This window comes from Scyliorhinus canicula, chromosome 14, assembly GCF_902713615.1.
Source record: "Scyliorhinus canicula chromosome 14, sScyCan1.1, whole genome shotgun sequence".
Lineage (NCBI taxonomy): Eukaryota > Metazoa > Chordata > Chondrichthyes > Carcharhiniformes > Scyliorhinidae > Scyliorhinus > Scyliorhinus canicula.
In genome coordinates, this window is record NC_052159.1 from 51,188,801 (window position 1) to 51,206,269 (window position 17,469).

The window sequence follows — 17,469 nt, forward strand, 5'->3', positions numbered from 1 at the left end:
TGCGGGTCGCGCCCCCGACTTTGACAATGCCTGGCATAGTGGTATTGTCACTGGACTAGTAAACCAGAAACCCAGGGTAATACACAGGGGACCCAGGCTCGATGGTGAAATTTGAATTCAATGAATATCTGGAATTAAAAGTCTAATGATACCATTGTCGATTGTCGTTAAAAATCCATCTCGTTTAGGGAAGGAAATCTGCTATCCTTACCTGGTCTGGCCTACATGTGACTCCGGGCCCACAGCAATGTGGTTGATTTGTAACTGCTCCCTTGAGGGAAATTAGGGTGGACAATAAATGCCAGCGACACCCACATCACATGAACAAATAAAATAAAAATTCCAAGCACTGGCCACGCCCAGCTTTCCATTTTCTCTGTTCAACTCATGATTTGCTAGTAACAGGTGATCCAGATGCTGTACTGGGATTGCTCCCTCAACATTGGGATTACGTTCTTGGACAGTGCTACTTTAAGAAACTTCAGTTATGGGAAAGGTTGAAGAAATTGAGAGGAAATTACTGGGGCCTTGACAGAAACCTTTGTATCCTCATTGGTTACAGGTGAGGTCCCAGAGGACTGGAGAATAGTCAATGTTGTTCCTTTGTTGGCAGCACGGTGGCTCAGTGGGTTAGCACTGCTGCCTCACAGCGCTGAGATCACAGGTTCGATCCTGGATCTGGGTCACTGTCCGTGTGGAGTTTGCACATTCTCCCTGTGTTTGTGTGGGTTTCACCACACAACCCAAAGATGTGCAGCGTAGGTGGATTGGCCACGCGAAATTGCCCCTTAATTGGAAAAAATTAATTGGATACACTAAATTTAAAAACAAAGTAGTGGTAGAGTTGGAAAGGATCACTTAGGGCACCGGGGGATGTGGGACGGGGTTGGGGCTAGGTAGGGCATGAGGGAAGGTGGGGGTTAGGAGGGTGAGGGGGCAGAACCATCGGGAAAATGGGGACTTGCATTACACATTTAATACCCTTGTGCACAACCAGTATGATGCCTTTGTCACTTTCTTTGGCAATACGGGCTGAATTCCTGGCCCAGCTTCCAGACATGAAATGAAAATCACTTATTGTCACAAGTAGGCTTCAAATGAAGTTACTGTGCAAAGCCCCTAGTCGCCACATTCCAGCGCCGGTTCAGGAGGCTGGAATGGGAATTGAACCGTGCTGCTGGCCTGCCTTGGTCTGCTTTCAAAGCCAGCGATTTAGCCCTGTGCTAAACGGCCCCTAACCACCCCCCGGGCACACCTCGTGCATGTGATGGATGTGAGCAAGCACTCAGCACACAGGCAGAGGTCAGATTACGGCATTGAGGAGCACTGCCGTTCAGCTCTCTGTGGGTTATCATCAACCTCCTGCCCTCGACAGTGACTCGCTGACGGTGAGGACACAATCCCAGCACCCTGGAGCGATGTGACACACACCCTGGAAGGGTAGAGATGGGGGTGAGGGGTGACGGTCCAGGCCATGTCCGAAATGAATCGGGTGACTATGAGGGCCTCCCTGGCCCTCCAGGCTTGCCGGACCCTCACCGCTGCGCCTGTCCTGCAGCCTCCGGCTGGCCCTCAGGTTCCTCCCTGGCCTTGCCCTCCAGCCCTTGCTGGTCCGGCGTCTCCTCATCATCCTTCTCCTCCTTCTCCTTGGAGGTTGCTACATGGCCTCATCACCAACCTCCAGGGCGTCACCCCGCTGCTGTGAGAGGTTTTGGCGGCACAGCAGACCACCACAAAGCGGGCGACCCTCCAGGCACCCTGCAGGGCACCGCCGGAGAGGTTGAGGCATTGGAACCGCATCTTGAGCAGTACGATGCACCGCTCAATGGCAGCTCGGGTGGCTGCATCGGCCACGTTGTACCGGGTCTCTGCTTCGGTCACTGGCCTCCGTACTGGCATCATTAGCCAGGTCCTTACCGGATACCTCTTAACCCCCCCCAAGAGCCAACCAGCCGTCCTGAAGTGCTCCTCGAAGAGGCCGGGGATGACCGACTGCCCCAGGATGTAGCTGTCGTGCACACTCCCCGGGAAGCGTGCATATGTGTACATTGTCTTCATCTGGTGGTCGCACACGAGCTGTATGTTGTAGATCATAGAATTTACAGTGCAGAAGGAGGCCATTCAGCCCATCGGGTCTGCACCGGCCCTCGGAAAGAGCACCCTACTTCAGCCCCCACCTCCAACCTATCCCCGTAACCCAGTAACCCCCACCTAATCTTTTTTTATTTTAATTTTAGAGTACCCAATTATTTTTTCCAATTAAGGGCCAATTTAGCATAGCCAATCCACCTACCCTGCACATCTTTTGGGTTGTGGGGGTGAAACCCACGCAGACATGGGGGTAATGTGCAAACTCCACAGACAGTGACCCAGGGTCGGGATTCGAACCCGGGTCCTCAGCGCCGTAGGCAGCAATGCTAACCACTGTGCCACCGTGCTGCCCTCACCTAATCTTTTTGGACACTAAGGGCAATTTATCATGGCCAATCCACCTAACCTGCGCATCTTTGGACTTTCAATGTTGAGGGAGTGAAACCACTTTCTGTTTACCAGATGGCCCTGTGAGCACAGGCAATATGTGTGGCATCTATTAGCTCCGGGAGCTGGGGCATCCCAGCAATGGCGGAGAAACCTGCTGCCCGGGCATCTTGCTGGGCTTGGCCCATGTCAAAGACGATGTAGTCTTCCGCCCTGGCATACAGGGCATTCGCAACCTGCCGGATGCACCTGTGGGTTGCGGTGTGTGAGATACCACACAGGCCCCCGCTAGAGCCCTGGAATGATCCCGAGGCTTAAGGTTCGGGGCTGCGGTGACCTTAACCGCCACAGGGAACAGGTGTCCTCCTCCTCCATGTGGTGCCAAATCCACGAGGACATGACACAGGTGCTGCACTGTCTCCTTGTTGAGGCAGAGTCTCCTGCGCCACGTGCTGTCCGTTATCTGCTCAAACGGCCAACGACACCTGTACACCCTGGGCTGTCGTGGGACTCCCCTTCTGGGTTCCTCCCTGGCCTGATAGGTGGCCGGGTCCTCAGGGTGTGGGGCGGGGTCCGGCATATGGTCCGCTGCCTTGAACATCTGCAGATGCTGCTGCCGCCGTCTCCGACATCTGGCTGCATCACCTCGCAGCAGCACCAGTAGGGCTGGGTCCAAAATCACTGCCATTGCGTTCAATGTCTGTAAGGAATTGGGAGAGGGTTTTAGACTGACAAACAGCGGTACTCCCACCCCGGGACCCTCGATTCCCCCATTGACCACTGCCCCCCCCCCCCACCCAGAATACCCTGCCCACGCACATCCTGCCGCAGCGGGCCCCCCTCACTGGACCCCAGACCCTGTACCCCGGACACCCGCTCGTAACGTCACCTGGATCGGGCGCTGGTCCTCTCCCCGTGGCACTCACCCACTCTCCGGCCGTGGACGTGTCCCCGGAGCTGTGTCCCATCCCCTGGGTGTTTGGATGTTGGCCGCTGCATGTGCGGTGTTGCCTCCCGCAGTGTTCAAGCACAGTGTCCAGGCATCCAGGGGTTGGCATGGTGGTGCCGTGAACATTGCCCCCCAGTTGCCTCCCCCCCCCCCGCCTCCAGCGTTCCCCCGTCACCCTCGCATGGCGGCTGGAGAATCACGCCCATAATCTCAGTTGCAGCCCTCTGATGCAATGCTAATGGCACTGGCTTGGCACTGAAGAACGTGGGTGTTAAATCCGGATTGGCATATATCTTGGGCGGGATTCTCTGTTCCGCAGCACCAGATTTCTGGTCTAGTATGTCGTCGGGATTCTCCGTTTCGCGTCTGGTAACTGAGGTTTCCCATTGTGGGGCAGCCCAGGCCGTCGGGAAACCCCCGGGCTGTCGGCAAAACGGAGCATCCCGCCAGCAGAGAATTCAGCCCCTTGTCTTTTAAGCTCTTAATTCAGCCAAATACTTCATGGAAGACATTTTCATACTTTCTCAAGACACCTAGGATGATGCCATCAGATATTTTGAAGATTTCCAGCCAGTTGAGCCTCATCACGTGTAACCGGTCTCAGCAGACTAGACCTATGTCATTCCACAACAACATGGAGCAGCACGGTAGCACAGTGGTCAGCACAGTTGCTTCATAGCTCCAGGCTCCCGGGTTCGATTCCCGGCTTGGGTCACTGTCTGGGTGGAGTTTGCACCTTCTCCCCGTGTCTGCGTGGGGCTTCCTCCGATCCTCCGACAGTCCAAAGACGTGCAGGCTAGGTGGATTGGCCATGATAAATTGCCCTTAGTGTCCAAAAGGTTAGGAGGGGTTATTGGGTTAAGGGAATAGGGTGGAAGTGAGGGCTTAAGTGGGTCAGTGCAGACTCAATGGGCCGAATGGCCTCCTTCTGCACTGTATGTTCTATGTTCTATAGCTCCAGGGTTCCAGGTTTGATTCCCGGCTGGGTTACTGTCTGTGTAGAGTCTGCATGCTCTCCTCGTGTCAGGGTGGGTTTCCTCCGTGTGCTCTGGTTTCCTCCCACAGTCTAAAGATGTGCAGGGTAGGTGGATTGGCCATGATCAATTGCCCTTAGTGTCCAAACAAAAGGTTGGGTGGGGTTAGTGGGTTACGGGGATAGGGGGGAGGTGTGGGCTTAGCTTGTGTGCTCTTTTCAAGGGCAGGTACAGACTCAATGGGCCGAATGGCCTCTTTCTGCACTGTAAATTCTGTAAGTGAAAGACAGATTGGCCTCCTGCTCTCTGTAGGCCCCTGCGGTATTGCTGATCCGAGGATCTTCAAAATCTCCCCAGTGGAAAGCTTGGCTGTAGCACTCTTCAATCTTAAATACTGTGTTTCTACGCACAGATATTGGAAAGTCTGCTCCCCCACTACAGTCACCAAACTGTTACAGGTGTTGACTTCCATTTTAAGGGGTGTACCATTCACTCATAAGATAATTTTAATCGGAGCTGTTTTATTCAATCGGACTGCATTAATCCGATACGTCAAATTCTCTACTCCAGAGCTCCTCTTCACTATGTTCAGTGGCACTGTGGACTGATGCTGCTGTTTGCAATGGCGTGTTTTGCCTCGTATGGCAATGCCCTTTAATATACTCCCTTCGGTTGCAACGGAAACACAAACTCCGGAACATGGCAGAGGCACACAACGATGGAAAACGCAGACTTAATGAGAATGGGGTTTGCCAAATCTGATTTTTAACACATTGCATTTGTAATAAAAAGAAAGAGGAAATGCTCAGCGGGGTCTGACAGCACGGAGCAAAGAGAAATAGAGTTAATGTTTTAGGTCAGTGACCTTTCATCAAAGTAGTTCTGGTGAAGGGTCATTTACCTTTGGACAACATTAGACAACATTTTCCCAAGCTGTTGGAGGTGGGTTCCATGGTGAGAGGAGTGGGAAAGGACATTGCAGCGGGATCTTGACGCGACCCAACCTCTCTTGCAGCTTTACCAGGGGCAACTCATGAGTCCCGGGGTGGATGGGAAGCCAATTATAGTTTAAAAGGCAATTAAGATACTTTTAAGGCTTGGAGTATTTCTTTGCCAATACATTGTGAGCGCAATTGACCAGGTTGGACACGGCAACTGTATAGTGGGAACTCATGGAGTGAAACTGACCTGATAACAACAGTTTTGAGGGTGAAACATTACCAGTGTCAGCTACGATGAAAGACTGGTGCTGACTGAAGTTCTTTCAGCTGACACTCAGTGATTTCACTGGGGACAGCAACTTTATGCAACTTGTTGCAAGTGCCTTAGCCATTTCACCCTGAGGGTCATTTCACCCTGAGGGTCATTTCATCCTGAGGTTCATCTCACCCTGACGGTCATCCTACTCTGAGGGTCATCTCAACTAACTGTCTCTTAAATTTCCCTGTTTCATGGGGTCTGGGTATTCTGAAGTTGACTGGAGCTCTGAGGAGGAGGGGTGGCTTGCTCCAGCTCAGCAGCCACAGCATGAGAGGAAGCAAGTTCAGCAGCAGCAATTGCCTTCTCCATGGCCATGTACAGCTAGAGGAAACCAAGAGAAAGACAGAGGGCTGCACCTTAAAGGAGGGGGTAACATCAGCATAGAGTCTCCAGGCCTCAACCTGTCTGAACAGCAGTGTCCACGGCATCGGCTCAAGTCTGGCTTCCCAATGCAAAGTACCAACTACTTTAAAGGCACTCACGTTATTGCCCAGCTGACTGATCTAATTACATTTTCAGACCCCCAATCAGCCCACTGCAAACTTGCAAAGCATTTTCTGTGCATCTCTACAGGGAAATGACAGCCGCCATTAACAGGATGGGTTCACAGACGTATACTGAGTGATACCATACCACAGCCCCCTCTCAGTATGGCTCCCCCTACCGGATTGGACAGGCACCGTGTATTTCATAGTGACTCTGTCTCTAGCTGTAGGTTTATCCAACAATGAATCAATGTCAATTCCTTACCAATATCTTGAGCCATATGAGCGATGGGACGTTTGTACATCGATAACAGTCGGTTAGCATCCACATGTATGTCGAAAAAGATGGTTAAGAAGAAAATAAGTGGCCCCAGTGGAAATGAGACAGCAAAAAGCTGAAAACCAAATAGCAAGGAATAAAAATTACTATCTTCAGTTGAAATAATTAATTATGGTTTGTCCAAAATAAAATCTGAATATTTCAATCAGAACATTCTGTACATGTTTCATGTCTCAAATTGAAGTAAGTGTATGTCCTAAATTACAGATCAATATTCTAAAGTACTTTCTGATGGATCAAAATTAATTGTGTGCTCAAGACTCGATCTGCGAGCCCACTTCACCCCCGCTTCAATTGCAATTTTTTAACAGAGGGTGAATGTGGTGAATGTATGCTACTACAATTCACCACTGTATTGTGTTGTATTATTATGATGCCCTTGTGGGTCGGGGGCGATATATAAACCTGCAGCCTGTAGGCAGCACTCAGTACAGAGCAGTTGTAGGCAGGCACAGATCTAGCGTATTAAAACCACTGTTCACTTCTACTCTTTATCTCGTGTGAATTGTAAGGGATTTTCCACACCCCCTCGGTGTGTTTCACGGCGACGGAGGCAGCCCGCCATTGGGCGGCGGCGGAATCATCCCACCATTGCTGTCGACGGGATTTCCCGTTCTATGCACATGCCCAGTGTAGGGAATTCCGCAGCAGGGGTTCGTTGTCAGCGGCACGAGAACATCTTGCTGGCAAGAATGGTCGGGAAATTCTGGTCATGTTTTATTTTTATTTTGTATAGTGAAAAAGTGAAGTATGGGTACCACAAGATCAGTAATACAAGAGCAGTCTTTTAAATTGAACACAATTTTCATCAACATAAGCAAAACAAAAACATAAAGTCCAGTAAACAGCTTGCAGCTTTTCTTAGGCATTTGCTCTCAACTCTAGGTATTTGTCTCAAGAACAGAGATGTTCGTTGGGATCTAGGTTCACTTTGATATTCATAGATCTACCTTGATTTCTGCATCCACTAGGAAAGGCTGAGGACATGCGTAAAGACAATTTCTCGCAAACGTTGATGCAAGTCTGTGATAGTGCAGATAATGGAGGAGTCGACTTTGGTCTCCCAACTGCACTATTTGTGATTGTAAAGAAGCAGTTTCTTCTCCTCTCCTTGCTTAATACTAAGTTTGAATGTCACCTGATTTTCCAGGGATGGAAGAGGGGGATGGGATGGTGCAGTGTTATATCTGCCTTGCGGAGTTCCTATGTGAAACCTCATGGTTAAATGTGCACCAGGGTTTTGTGACATCACAACAATGCCAAATCACTTTCTGACCATACTGTATGACTAATGTACAAATTAGTGGCTGCATTTCCCAACAAGAACAATAGTGGTTACATTTCACAAAAATGCACTTGCTGTAAAACACTTTGAGGTATCTTGACAGTGTGGTGGGTGCTTTACAAATGCCGGTTGTATTATGCTTTGCGTTGCTGTACAAGTTTGAACTTAGCAGTATGAAAAGGTAAAATACTCAACGTGAGCCACACTGGTCAGGTTCTGGAATTATTATTGCATGAGGTGCACATTTCAGTCAAAGTGTAGCACGGGTTTCATGTCTCAGGTTTGATTAATCCCATCATTTGGAAGTCAAATATCCAACAGTCGATACTCTTCGAACCTATAATTAGAATAATATTTCTTTCTTTCTGGTAACTATGCAGTAACTAATTTTCAACCTTACCACCTGGAAGCCATATTGTATGGCTTTTTCTGTGTACTCCTCCAGTGTGAAGTCCCCAAGGTCAAGTTTGTTGTAGTCCCGAAGAATATTTTCATCTACTTTACTGCAGTTTCTTTGAGATAAGCATTTCTTTCTACCATTGCAGAATCTGTTCATCAGTTTCTTTAGCCACCTAAAAAACAATGCGTGAAGGTAAAGTGTTAGAACAACAGCAATGAAATATAAAATATCGATTCACGCTGTTCATCTTATTTTTGTTTGCTGAGGATGGGAGATATTTCATTTTTCGCGATACTATGACCTGTGCAATCTTACCACACAAATTCTTAAAAGCACCTGTATCGAAGTTCTCTACCTGAGATATTAATCCTTTTTAATTTAGACAGGTAGACACCTCCACTCCCCCCACACAATTACCATCAATTAATGTAACGGAGAGAATAATTTGATATTGATGCTGTAAGTCCAAAGTTGGTGTCGATTTCTAGAGCTACATCCTCCTCCAGGCCTGACTCCCATCAGTGGATCATCTCTGGTACAGTTCATATATAAAGATACAGGATGTGGGTGCATTAATATTATTTTCCTCACCTACTACAGTAGGCAAGAAAAAGATAAATCTGTGCCCGTATTATATTTAATAATTAATTGATCTACTTACATTAATGTGCTGCAATGGAGTAACTAGGTAAAAGGTATGTGTCATTTACAATTAAAGAAATCTATGCCTCATAGTTGCTTCTTGTACTCAGGATAAAATGATCAGAAATAAAATAGATAAATAATGAAAGATATGCAACGTATAATGTTACAGAATAAAGACACTGGCGCCACAATGCCTGTAGGGAACCACAATCAAAGGGATGGATGTAGGGCTTCGACAATTTAGTGCCGATCCTCAATTTGATGTTCCCTTGTAGTATACAACCTCACTGGGAGCACTGAATATATCTTTACATATGAACAGTGTACAAATTGGAAATATGTGAGCCTTAACAAACATGAATGCAACTATTTAGACATGAGAGCCATGCAGACATGGGGAAAATGTGCAAACTCCACATGGACAGAGACCCGGGGCCGGGATCGAACCCGGGTCCTCAGTGCCGTGAGGCAGCAGTGCTAACCACTGCGCCAACGTGCGGCCCATTTTTATATTTATAACTGCATCAAATTATATAAAATAATATATGACTAAAAGCTCCTTTGCCAGTTGTCTTATCATCAAGCAACTCAGGCATCACCTTGAAAGTACTTTTTGTTTTTTTGTGATTCAGGACCTTCTCCAGCAATAAAGCTGAGAAATTATTGAGAAATCTGATTTTACACTATCACTTTCCACCTGACTGTTGCTACTATATTTGCCATTCAAATCAGTGACATTTAACAATGAAAAGTCTCATTATCTCTTTTGTAGGCAGTGTCTTTCTGTCAAAAGAGATTTTAAAAATTGCTTCAGGCACAGCAAAAATTGAGAACAGACATTGCTTCAGAAAAGTAAAACTGAAAGAAGAAAAGGCGTTTTAAAATATGGCCCTTTCTCCTATACTTCTAAAAAGTTTTGACATGTTGTATTCCTCAGTCTGAAGAGGGATCAATCTTCTTTCTACACACGCTCACTGTACTACTGGGGAAATTTACCAGACAAGAATGGGTGGTTTTCAGCTGGGTGAATAATGAACATAACTGAATTTGACATTGCAACTGCAGCCTCACTTCAAGACACACACTTCCATGTTTAATGGTTATCTGAATGTCAGGAACCATCTTACTGAAATCAGGATTATGATTAGTGCAGGCAATAGGTAATTATTGCTATTTTAAGGGCAAGATCTTCTGGTGCCACCAACAGCGCATCACTGCCTCAGGTTTCCCAGCATCATGGGGGGAATCACGAGGAAATCCCATTGGTAGCTGTGCGACCAGAAAATCCTGCTGCTGGCCAAAGATGGGCCAACCCCAGCCACCAAGAAACACGCCGTGGTGAGGACAGAGAACCCAGTCCTTAATGTCCTTTGGGAGGGTGTTAATGAAGTTTTTTCAACTGTATTTTACTTAGCTTTGAATTTAATGTGTCCAATGGGGCAGCAGGGTAGCATGGTGGTTAGCATAAATGCTTCACAGCTCCAGGGTCCCAGGTTCGATTCCCGGCTGGGTCACTGTCTGTGTGGAGTCTGCACGTCCTCCCCCTGTTTGCGTGGGTTTCCTCCGGGTGCTCCGGTTTCCTCCCATAGTCCAAAGATGTGCAGGTTAGGTGGATTGGCCATGCTAAATTGCCTGTAGTGTCCTAATAAAAGTAAGGTTAAGGGGGGGTTGTTGGGTTACGGGTATAGGGTGGATACGTGGGTTTGAGTAGGGTGATCATGGCTCGGCACAACATTGAGGGCCGAAGGGCCTGTTCTGTGCTGTGCTGTACTGTTCTATGTTCTATGTTCTATGTTGAGACAGATGCATCACATTGCATAAGGATTGGGGTGCGAGGCAATGGTGGACAGTTAAACAGGAAAGTGGTGAAGTGCATAGCAAGTGCAATGCTGCTGCTGTAGCTGAATGAGTGTGAGATATGATGGAGAATGCTTGGAAAAATGGAGTGAAGGGGAAAGGGTATTTGAATCATCAAATGGAATCACTTATCCTGACCATCTTGACCTGCTGAATTGATTTTGGAGTATTCCCTGCATAGTTACTCCTACCACCTGCCAACACCGCCCCCACACCCAACACCCCGTCACCATCTCCCCCCCCCCCCCCCCCCCCCCCCCCCGCCAACAACACGGAAGCTGCCTTTAGATTAATTTCACATTCTCTGACTTGCTACTAATGGCTGTGGACAGGTGGGCCCTACCAGTAGCTTCTCTACATACCATAGCTGAAACTGCTTGAACATGGGTTTTAGGCTCAAAGAGAGATCTTTTAGCTGTATACCTACGGACTGCAAGATTACATTTCCAAGAGCTTCCCTCCTGTGAAGCATTTAAAACTTTAAAGCAAATGATCAGAATCTCAAAGACAGACTTACGGTACAATAACGTCGTTTATAAACTTAGGAAGCGGTTTCGTGATCATCAGTGTAAGGACTTGAAAACAAAGTTCCGTCATGCAATTGTTCAGCTCTCCACAATTATCCTCCAAGCCAGGCAAACCAATTGATGTGAAAAACTGTTCATTGTTCTAAAACCAATAGATCAATGATAAGTATTTTAGAATTCCTATGCAATCAGTCACTTTATAATAAGCTGTTGGATGCATTACCCACCGTTCTGAGAAACGCAATATAAAACAGAGATGAGTAATTGTTGGCAAACTCAAAAGCAAATAACTTTATTATCAATGCGTCATTATAATCAGTCTGAGTCCTGTAGTTTTCTGCAGAGAAAATAAAGAATTAACTGAAGCAATGGCAATGATACATTGTAAACTGCTTTGTGGCACCCAAGGATAAGTGTTAGGCTAATAATGTAAGTTCCTTCCTCTTTCTATACATTAATATCGCTGTCTGGACCAGGGACAGAGTGAGATACACTAATGTTAACACACCCAGAATCTTTAGATTATTTTTCATCTCCTTATCCAGCCACTCTATCAGTGGCTTTGCTAGCTTACCCACAACAGGATGTGCTTCTTTTCTATATCACTTTGAACCTTTCAATTATCTTCAATTTGCAATATTCATAACCATATGCAATAGGCTACTTTGAATAATAATACTTAAATTTGTGGATAACGTCATCTCCTATGGGAAAATGGCTGGTTTTGAAACACTTAAAATAAAAAATCGATAACTGCTTACCCCAATCAGTCATTTTAACTGCGATTACATGATACACCTAAAATTAAAATAACAATTGTCAAATTCCAATAATATATTTTCCATACCAGGACATTGAAATTTCATCCCATAAAAAGGTCAACTGAGCTTATTAAAATTAAAATGTCAAAGCGGACTTCCGATTGCGGCCTTGGAGTGAGTGGTCGCACATTTGGTGGCTCCCACTCAAGGTGGAATTTTTTGGTCTTTTCCCTGCCCGAAAGGCGAAGGTTTTGACGGCAAGGGGTGCCTGTCAAAGGTGTTACTCCTCGAGTGTGACTTCCGGTGGTGGCCATGGAGTGGGAGGTCACTTGTTTGGTAGCCCCTGCTTGTGGTGGACCTTTGGAACCTTTTTCCCCAACTTATGGAGGATTTGATCGGTAAAATTGGAGACTGGTGAGGTAGAGAGGAAGAATCCCCCACCAGTTTATGGAGTCGTGGACCAGAAGTGGTCTGCAAAGGAGAGATTGTTTAGCAAAGAAGGAAGTGGAGCCTGCAGCACAGGAAAACATGGCGGAGGCTCAGGGACTGGAATTGTCACCCAGTCGTCACTGGAGCAGCTGGTCGAATTCCTTCAGAAAAGCTTTGCTAAGCAAAGACAGGAGTACCTGGAACCGATTAAGATGGGGATTGACTGGGTGGAGCAAAGATTGGAAGCCCAGGGCCAGGTGATCCAGAAGGTGGAAGAGGCAGTGGCTGAGCACGAGGACCAGCTAACCGTGATGACGGCGGAGATGGAGCTGATGAGGGACCCCATAAAAGGCTGCAGGAGAAGGTGGAGGATCTGGAGAACAGGTTGCGCGGGCAGAACCTGAAGTTTGTTGGCCTCCCGGAGGGCATCGAGGGATTGAACGCAGGGGCATATGTGGCGGATATGTTTGAGAAGCTGCTGGGGGAAGGTGCGTTTACCCGACACTTGGAAGTGGACAGGGTGCACAGGGCACTCGCGAGGAAGCCGCGGATGAATGAGCTGCCGAGGGCAGATGGTGGTACGATTCGACTGGTTCCTGGACAAGGAACGGACCTTGAACTGGGCCAGGCAGACAAAGAGCTGCAAATGGGAAGATAACGAGCTGCGCATTTACCAGAACTTGGGTGCGGAATTGGCCTAAAGAGGGGCGAGCTTTAACAAAGTTAAATCGGCTCTCTTCAAGAAGGGAGTGAAGTTCGGCATGTTGTACCCAGCTCGTCTGTGGGTCTTTTACAGGGACAGGAACTTTATTTTGGATCGCCAGATGAGGGACAGGAGACTGGCAGGTGATGGAGGACATTGAATTTGGGGGGAAGTGATTCGGTACCTATACTGTTAAATTCCTTTTCTCTTTGGGCTGTGCATGTAGTGTTTTTGCAATACTTTTTGGGCCGTTGCTCAGTTTGTATGCGGGTTAACTTTGTTCTTGTTGGGGAATGGTGGGTGGAATTTTCTTCTTTGTGTTTGTTGGGGATTGTTATATTTTGCATATGTATGTTTCAGTGGGGGGTGGGTGGGGGGGGAGATCAGTGGGGGGTTGGATGCTTGGCGCAATGGGCAGGGGCTACCAGCCTAGCTGGGCGGGCTAGCTCACGGAAGCGCAGTGCTGGTGCCCGGTTTGATATTGGGGGGGGGGGGGGGGGGGGGGGTTGTTTTGTTAGTGGGGGAAGGGGTGGGAATTGGTCTGCTGACAGGGGAAGGACTGGTGCGGGGAGAAAAATTGGATTCGACGAAGGTGGGCACCTGAGGGCGGGCCTGAGGAGGCGCGGGACACGAGCTGGAAGCTGTCATAAGAAGGGTGATGGTTGATCGGCAGGGGGTGGGGAACAGGGTGCACCCCGAACAGGCTGATCACATGGTACGTGAGAGGGCTGAATGGGCTGGTCAAGAGGGCTCACATGTTCGCGCATTTGAAAAGATTGAAGGCAGATGTGGCAATGTGACAAGTGACACACTTGAGGGTAGTGGATCAGACTAGGCTGAGGAAGGGGTGGGTCAGGCAGGTATTTAATTTGGGGCTAGACTCTGAAACTAGGGGGTTGCGATCTTGATCAATAAGCGGATGCCATTTGAGGTAGGGAATATAGTGGCGGACTCAGGGGGTAGGCATGTCATGGTGAGTGGGAAGGTTGAGGGGATGCTGGTGGTATTAGTGAATATTTACGCACCAAATTGGGATGGCGCGGAGTTTATGAGGTGGGTGTTGGGGAAGATTCCGAACCAGGACTCGCATAGGTTGATCATGGGGCGGGGGACTTTGGTACAGTCATTGATCCGAGATTGGATCGGTCGAGTTTAAAGACAGGTTGTCAGCAGTGGCGAAGGAACTAAAAAGGTTTATGGAGCAGATGGAAGGGGTAGATCCGTGGAGGTTCGGATGGCCCAGAGCGAAGGGCTGGTTTAGCTTAGTGGGCTGGACAGCTGGTTTGTGATGCAGAACAAGGCCTGTAGCACGGCCTCAATTCCTGTACCAGCTGAGAATTCTGAATACTCCCTCTGTGTATCTGAACAGGTGCCGGAATGTGGCGACTGGGGGCTTTTCACAGTAACATGTTTGCAGTGTTAATATAAGCTGACTTGTGAGGATAAAGATTAAGAAGAAGAGGAGTTTTCCTTTTTCTCCCATGTTCACAAAGTGAACTCCCGGATTGATTTTTTTCATTTTAAACAGGCTTTGCTGGCGGGTGTAGTGGATGCCGAGTGCTCGGCGATTGCTGTGTTGGACCATGCCCCACACTGGGTGGATGTACAGGTGAGCAAGGAAGGGGGTCAGGGCCTGCAATGGAGATAGGATGCAGGACTGTCAGTGGATCAAGGGTTGTGTGGGCGGGTTATGGAGGCCATCCAGAATTATTTGGAGATAAATGATATGGGGGAAGTTTTGGCAGCAACGATATGGGAAGTGCTGATGGCAGTGATTGGGGGGAGCTAATTTTGAAGGTGGAGCGGGAAGAAATTGATAGGTTGGCTAGAGAGATACTCCAGGCGGATAGAAGGTATTCTGAAGCCCCAGAGGCGGGACTGTTGAAGGAGCGGCAGAAGCTCCAGGTGGAGTTTGGTCTGATATCCACAGGGAAGGCAGTGGGGCAGCTGAGGAAGGCGCAGGGGGCGGTATATGAGTATGGTGAGAAGGCAAGTAGGATGCTAACACACTAGCTAACGAAAAGGGAGGCAGCCTGGGAGATAGGAAGAGTGAAGGGCAGAGGGGGGATCACGGTTTTGGACCCAGTGGGGGTGAATGGGATGTTCAAGGAGTTTTAGAGTTGGCTGTATGAGTCGAAGCCCCAGCTGGGGTGGAGGAGATGAGGCGGTTTTTGGAAGGGTTGAAGTTTCCGAAAGTGGAGGAAGGATTAATGGAGGGATTGGGAGCCCCGATCGGGATTATAGAAGTAGTAGAAGGGTTGGAGGCCATGCAGTCGAGCATGGCCCCAGGACCGGACGGCTCCGCAGTGGAAATATACAAAACGTTTGTAGGGACGCTGGGCCCGCTGCTGGTGAGGGCAATTAATGAGGCAAGGGAGCGGGGTGTTCTACGCCCGACAATGTCACAGGCTTCGATTTCATTGATCCTGAAGTGGGAGAAGGACCCAGAGCAATGTGGGTCTACAGACCAATCTCCCTACTGAATGTCGATGCCAAGTTGCTGGCCAAAATTCTGGCTGCGAGGATAGAGGACTTTGTGCAAGAGGGTGGGATTCAAATTCCTGGGTCATTGGAACCGATTCTGGGGGAGATGGGACCAGTACAAACCGGGTGGTATGCACCTGGACAGGACTGGAGCCAATGTCCTGGGGCGGTGTTTCCTAGTACTGTTGGGGAGGGTTTAAAATGATGTGGCGGGGGATGGGAATCGATGCAGGAAGTCGGAGGGAAGCAAAATGGGGACAGAAACAAAAGGCAGTAAGGGAGAGACGCCATAGTCAAAAATCAAAAAGGGCCATAGTACAGGGTACAGTGACTGAGCAGAGCTCAGTGATTAGGCCCAGTAATACTAAAAGGAATAAAACGGGAAGGAAAAACATAAATGGAAAGCGACGCAGCAGGTTATTACATGAAGACATGGGTTCAACGATAAGGAAAATTAGGATAAAAGTTAAAAGGAAAAATAACTTAGGAGAGGTTACCGATAGAGATGTTAAGATTCAAAACGGAGGTATAAAAGTCAACATAAGGGTACTTTACATAAATGCTCGTAGTATTCAGAATAAGGTAAATGAGTTGATGGCGCGAATCATCGTGAATGACTATGATTTAGTGGCCATTACTGAGGCATGGTTAAAGGATGGTCACGACGAGGAGTTAAATATCCAATGGTATCAAACCATTCAGAAGGACAGAGTGGATGGTAAGGTGTAACTCTGCTATTTAATGATGACAACCTGGCAGTAGTGAGGGATGGCATTGGTGCTATGGAGCATAAGGTTGAATCCATTTGGGTGGAAATCAGGAATAGTAAGGCAAAAAAAATCACTGATAGGAGTAGTCTATAGGCCACCAAATAGTAACATTATGGTGGAGCGGGCAATAAACAAAGAAATAACTGATGCATGTAGAAATGGTACAGCAATTATCATGAGGGATTTTAATCTACAAGTTGATTGGTTTAACCAGGTCGGTCAAGGTAGCCTTGAGGAGGAGTTTATAGAACGATAGTTTCCGAGAACAGTATGTAATGGAACCTACGAGGGAACAAGCGGTCGTAGATCTGGTCCTGTGTAATGAGACAGGATTGATTAATGATCTCATAGTTAGGGATCCTCTCAGAAGGAACCATCACAATATGGTGGAATTTAAAATACAGATGGAACTAAACACTAGTGTTTTGTGCTTAAACAAAGGAGATTACAATGGGATGAGAGAAGAGCTGGCAACATAAGGGTACTTTATGTTATGTTATGTAGACTGGGAGCTAAGACTTTATGGTGAAACAGTGGAGGAACAGTGGAGAACCTTCCAAGCGATTTTTCACAGTGCTCAGCAAAAGTTTATACCAACAAAATGGAAGGACAATAGAAAGAGGGAAAATCGACCGTGAATATCTAAGGAAATAAGGGAGAGTATCAAATTGAAGGAAAAAGCATACAAAGTGGCAAAGATTAGTCGGAGACTAGAGGACTGGGAAATCTTTAGGGGGCAACAGAAAGCTATTAAAAAAGCTATAAAGAAGAGTAAGACAGATTATGAGAGTAAACGTGCTCAGAATATAAAAACAGACAGTAAAAGTTTCTACATATATATAAAACATAAAAGAGTGGCTAAGGTAAATATTGGTCCTTTAGAGGATGAGAAGGGAGATTTAATAATGAGAGATGAGGAAATGGCTGAGGAACTGAACAGGTTTTTTGGGCCGGTCTTCACAGTGGAAGACACAAATAACATGCCAGTGACTGATGGAAATGAGGCTATGACAGATGAGACAATTGTTATCACTAAGGAGGTAGTGATGGGCAAGCTAATGGGGATAAAGGTAGACAAGTCTCCTGGCCCTAATGGAATGCATCCCAGCGTGCGAAAAGAGA

At 47.5% G+C, this 17,469-nt stretch overlaps 1 protein-coding gene across 3 annotated transcripts in view; it reads right to left on the bottom strand.

Moving 5' to 3' along the window:
• The window catches only part of LOC119977639 (anoctamin-1-like), a 103,286-nt gene that overhangs the window by 16,744 nt on the left and 69,073 nt on the right, over window positions 1-17,469 (bottom strand). For 2 of the 3 annotated variants that reach the window (XM_038818792.1, XM_038818791.1), the window contains 5 exons: window positions 11,962-11,998; window positions 11,428-11,537; window positions 11,191-11,342; window positions 8,172-8,343; window positions 6,412-6,541 (listed from right to left, as the gene is read on the bottom strand). In XM_038818792.1, the coding sequence (XP_038674720.1) occupies window positions 6,412-6,541; window positions 8,172-8,343; window positions 11,191-11,342; window positions 11,428-11,537; window positions 11,962-11,998 (601 nt within the window). The remainder of the gene's footprint in view (window positions 1-6,411; window positions 6,542-8,171; window positions 8,344-11,190; window positions 11,343-11,427; window positions 11,538-11,961; window positions 11,999-17,469) is intronic. The other variant, XM_038818793.1, reaches the window with a different exon arrangement.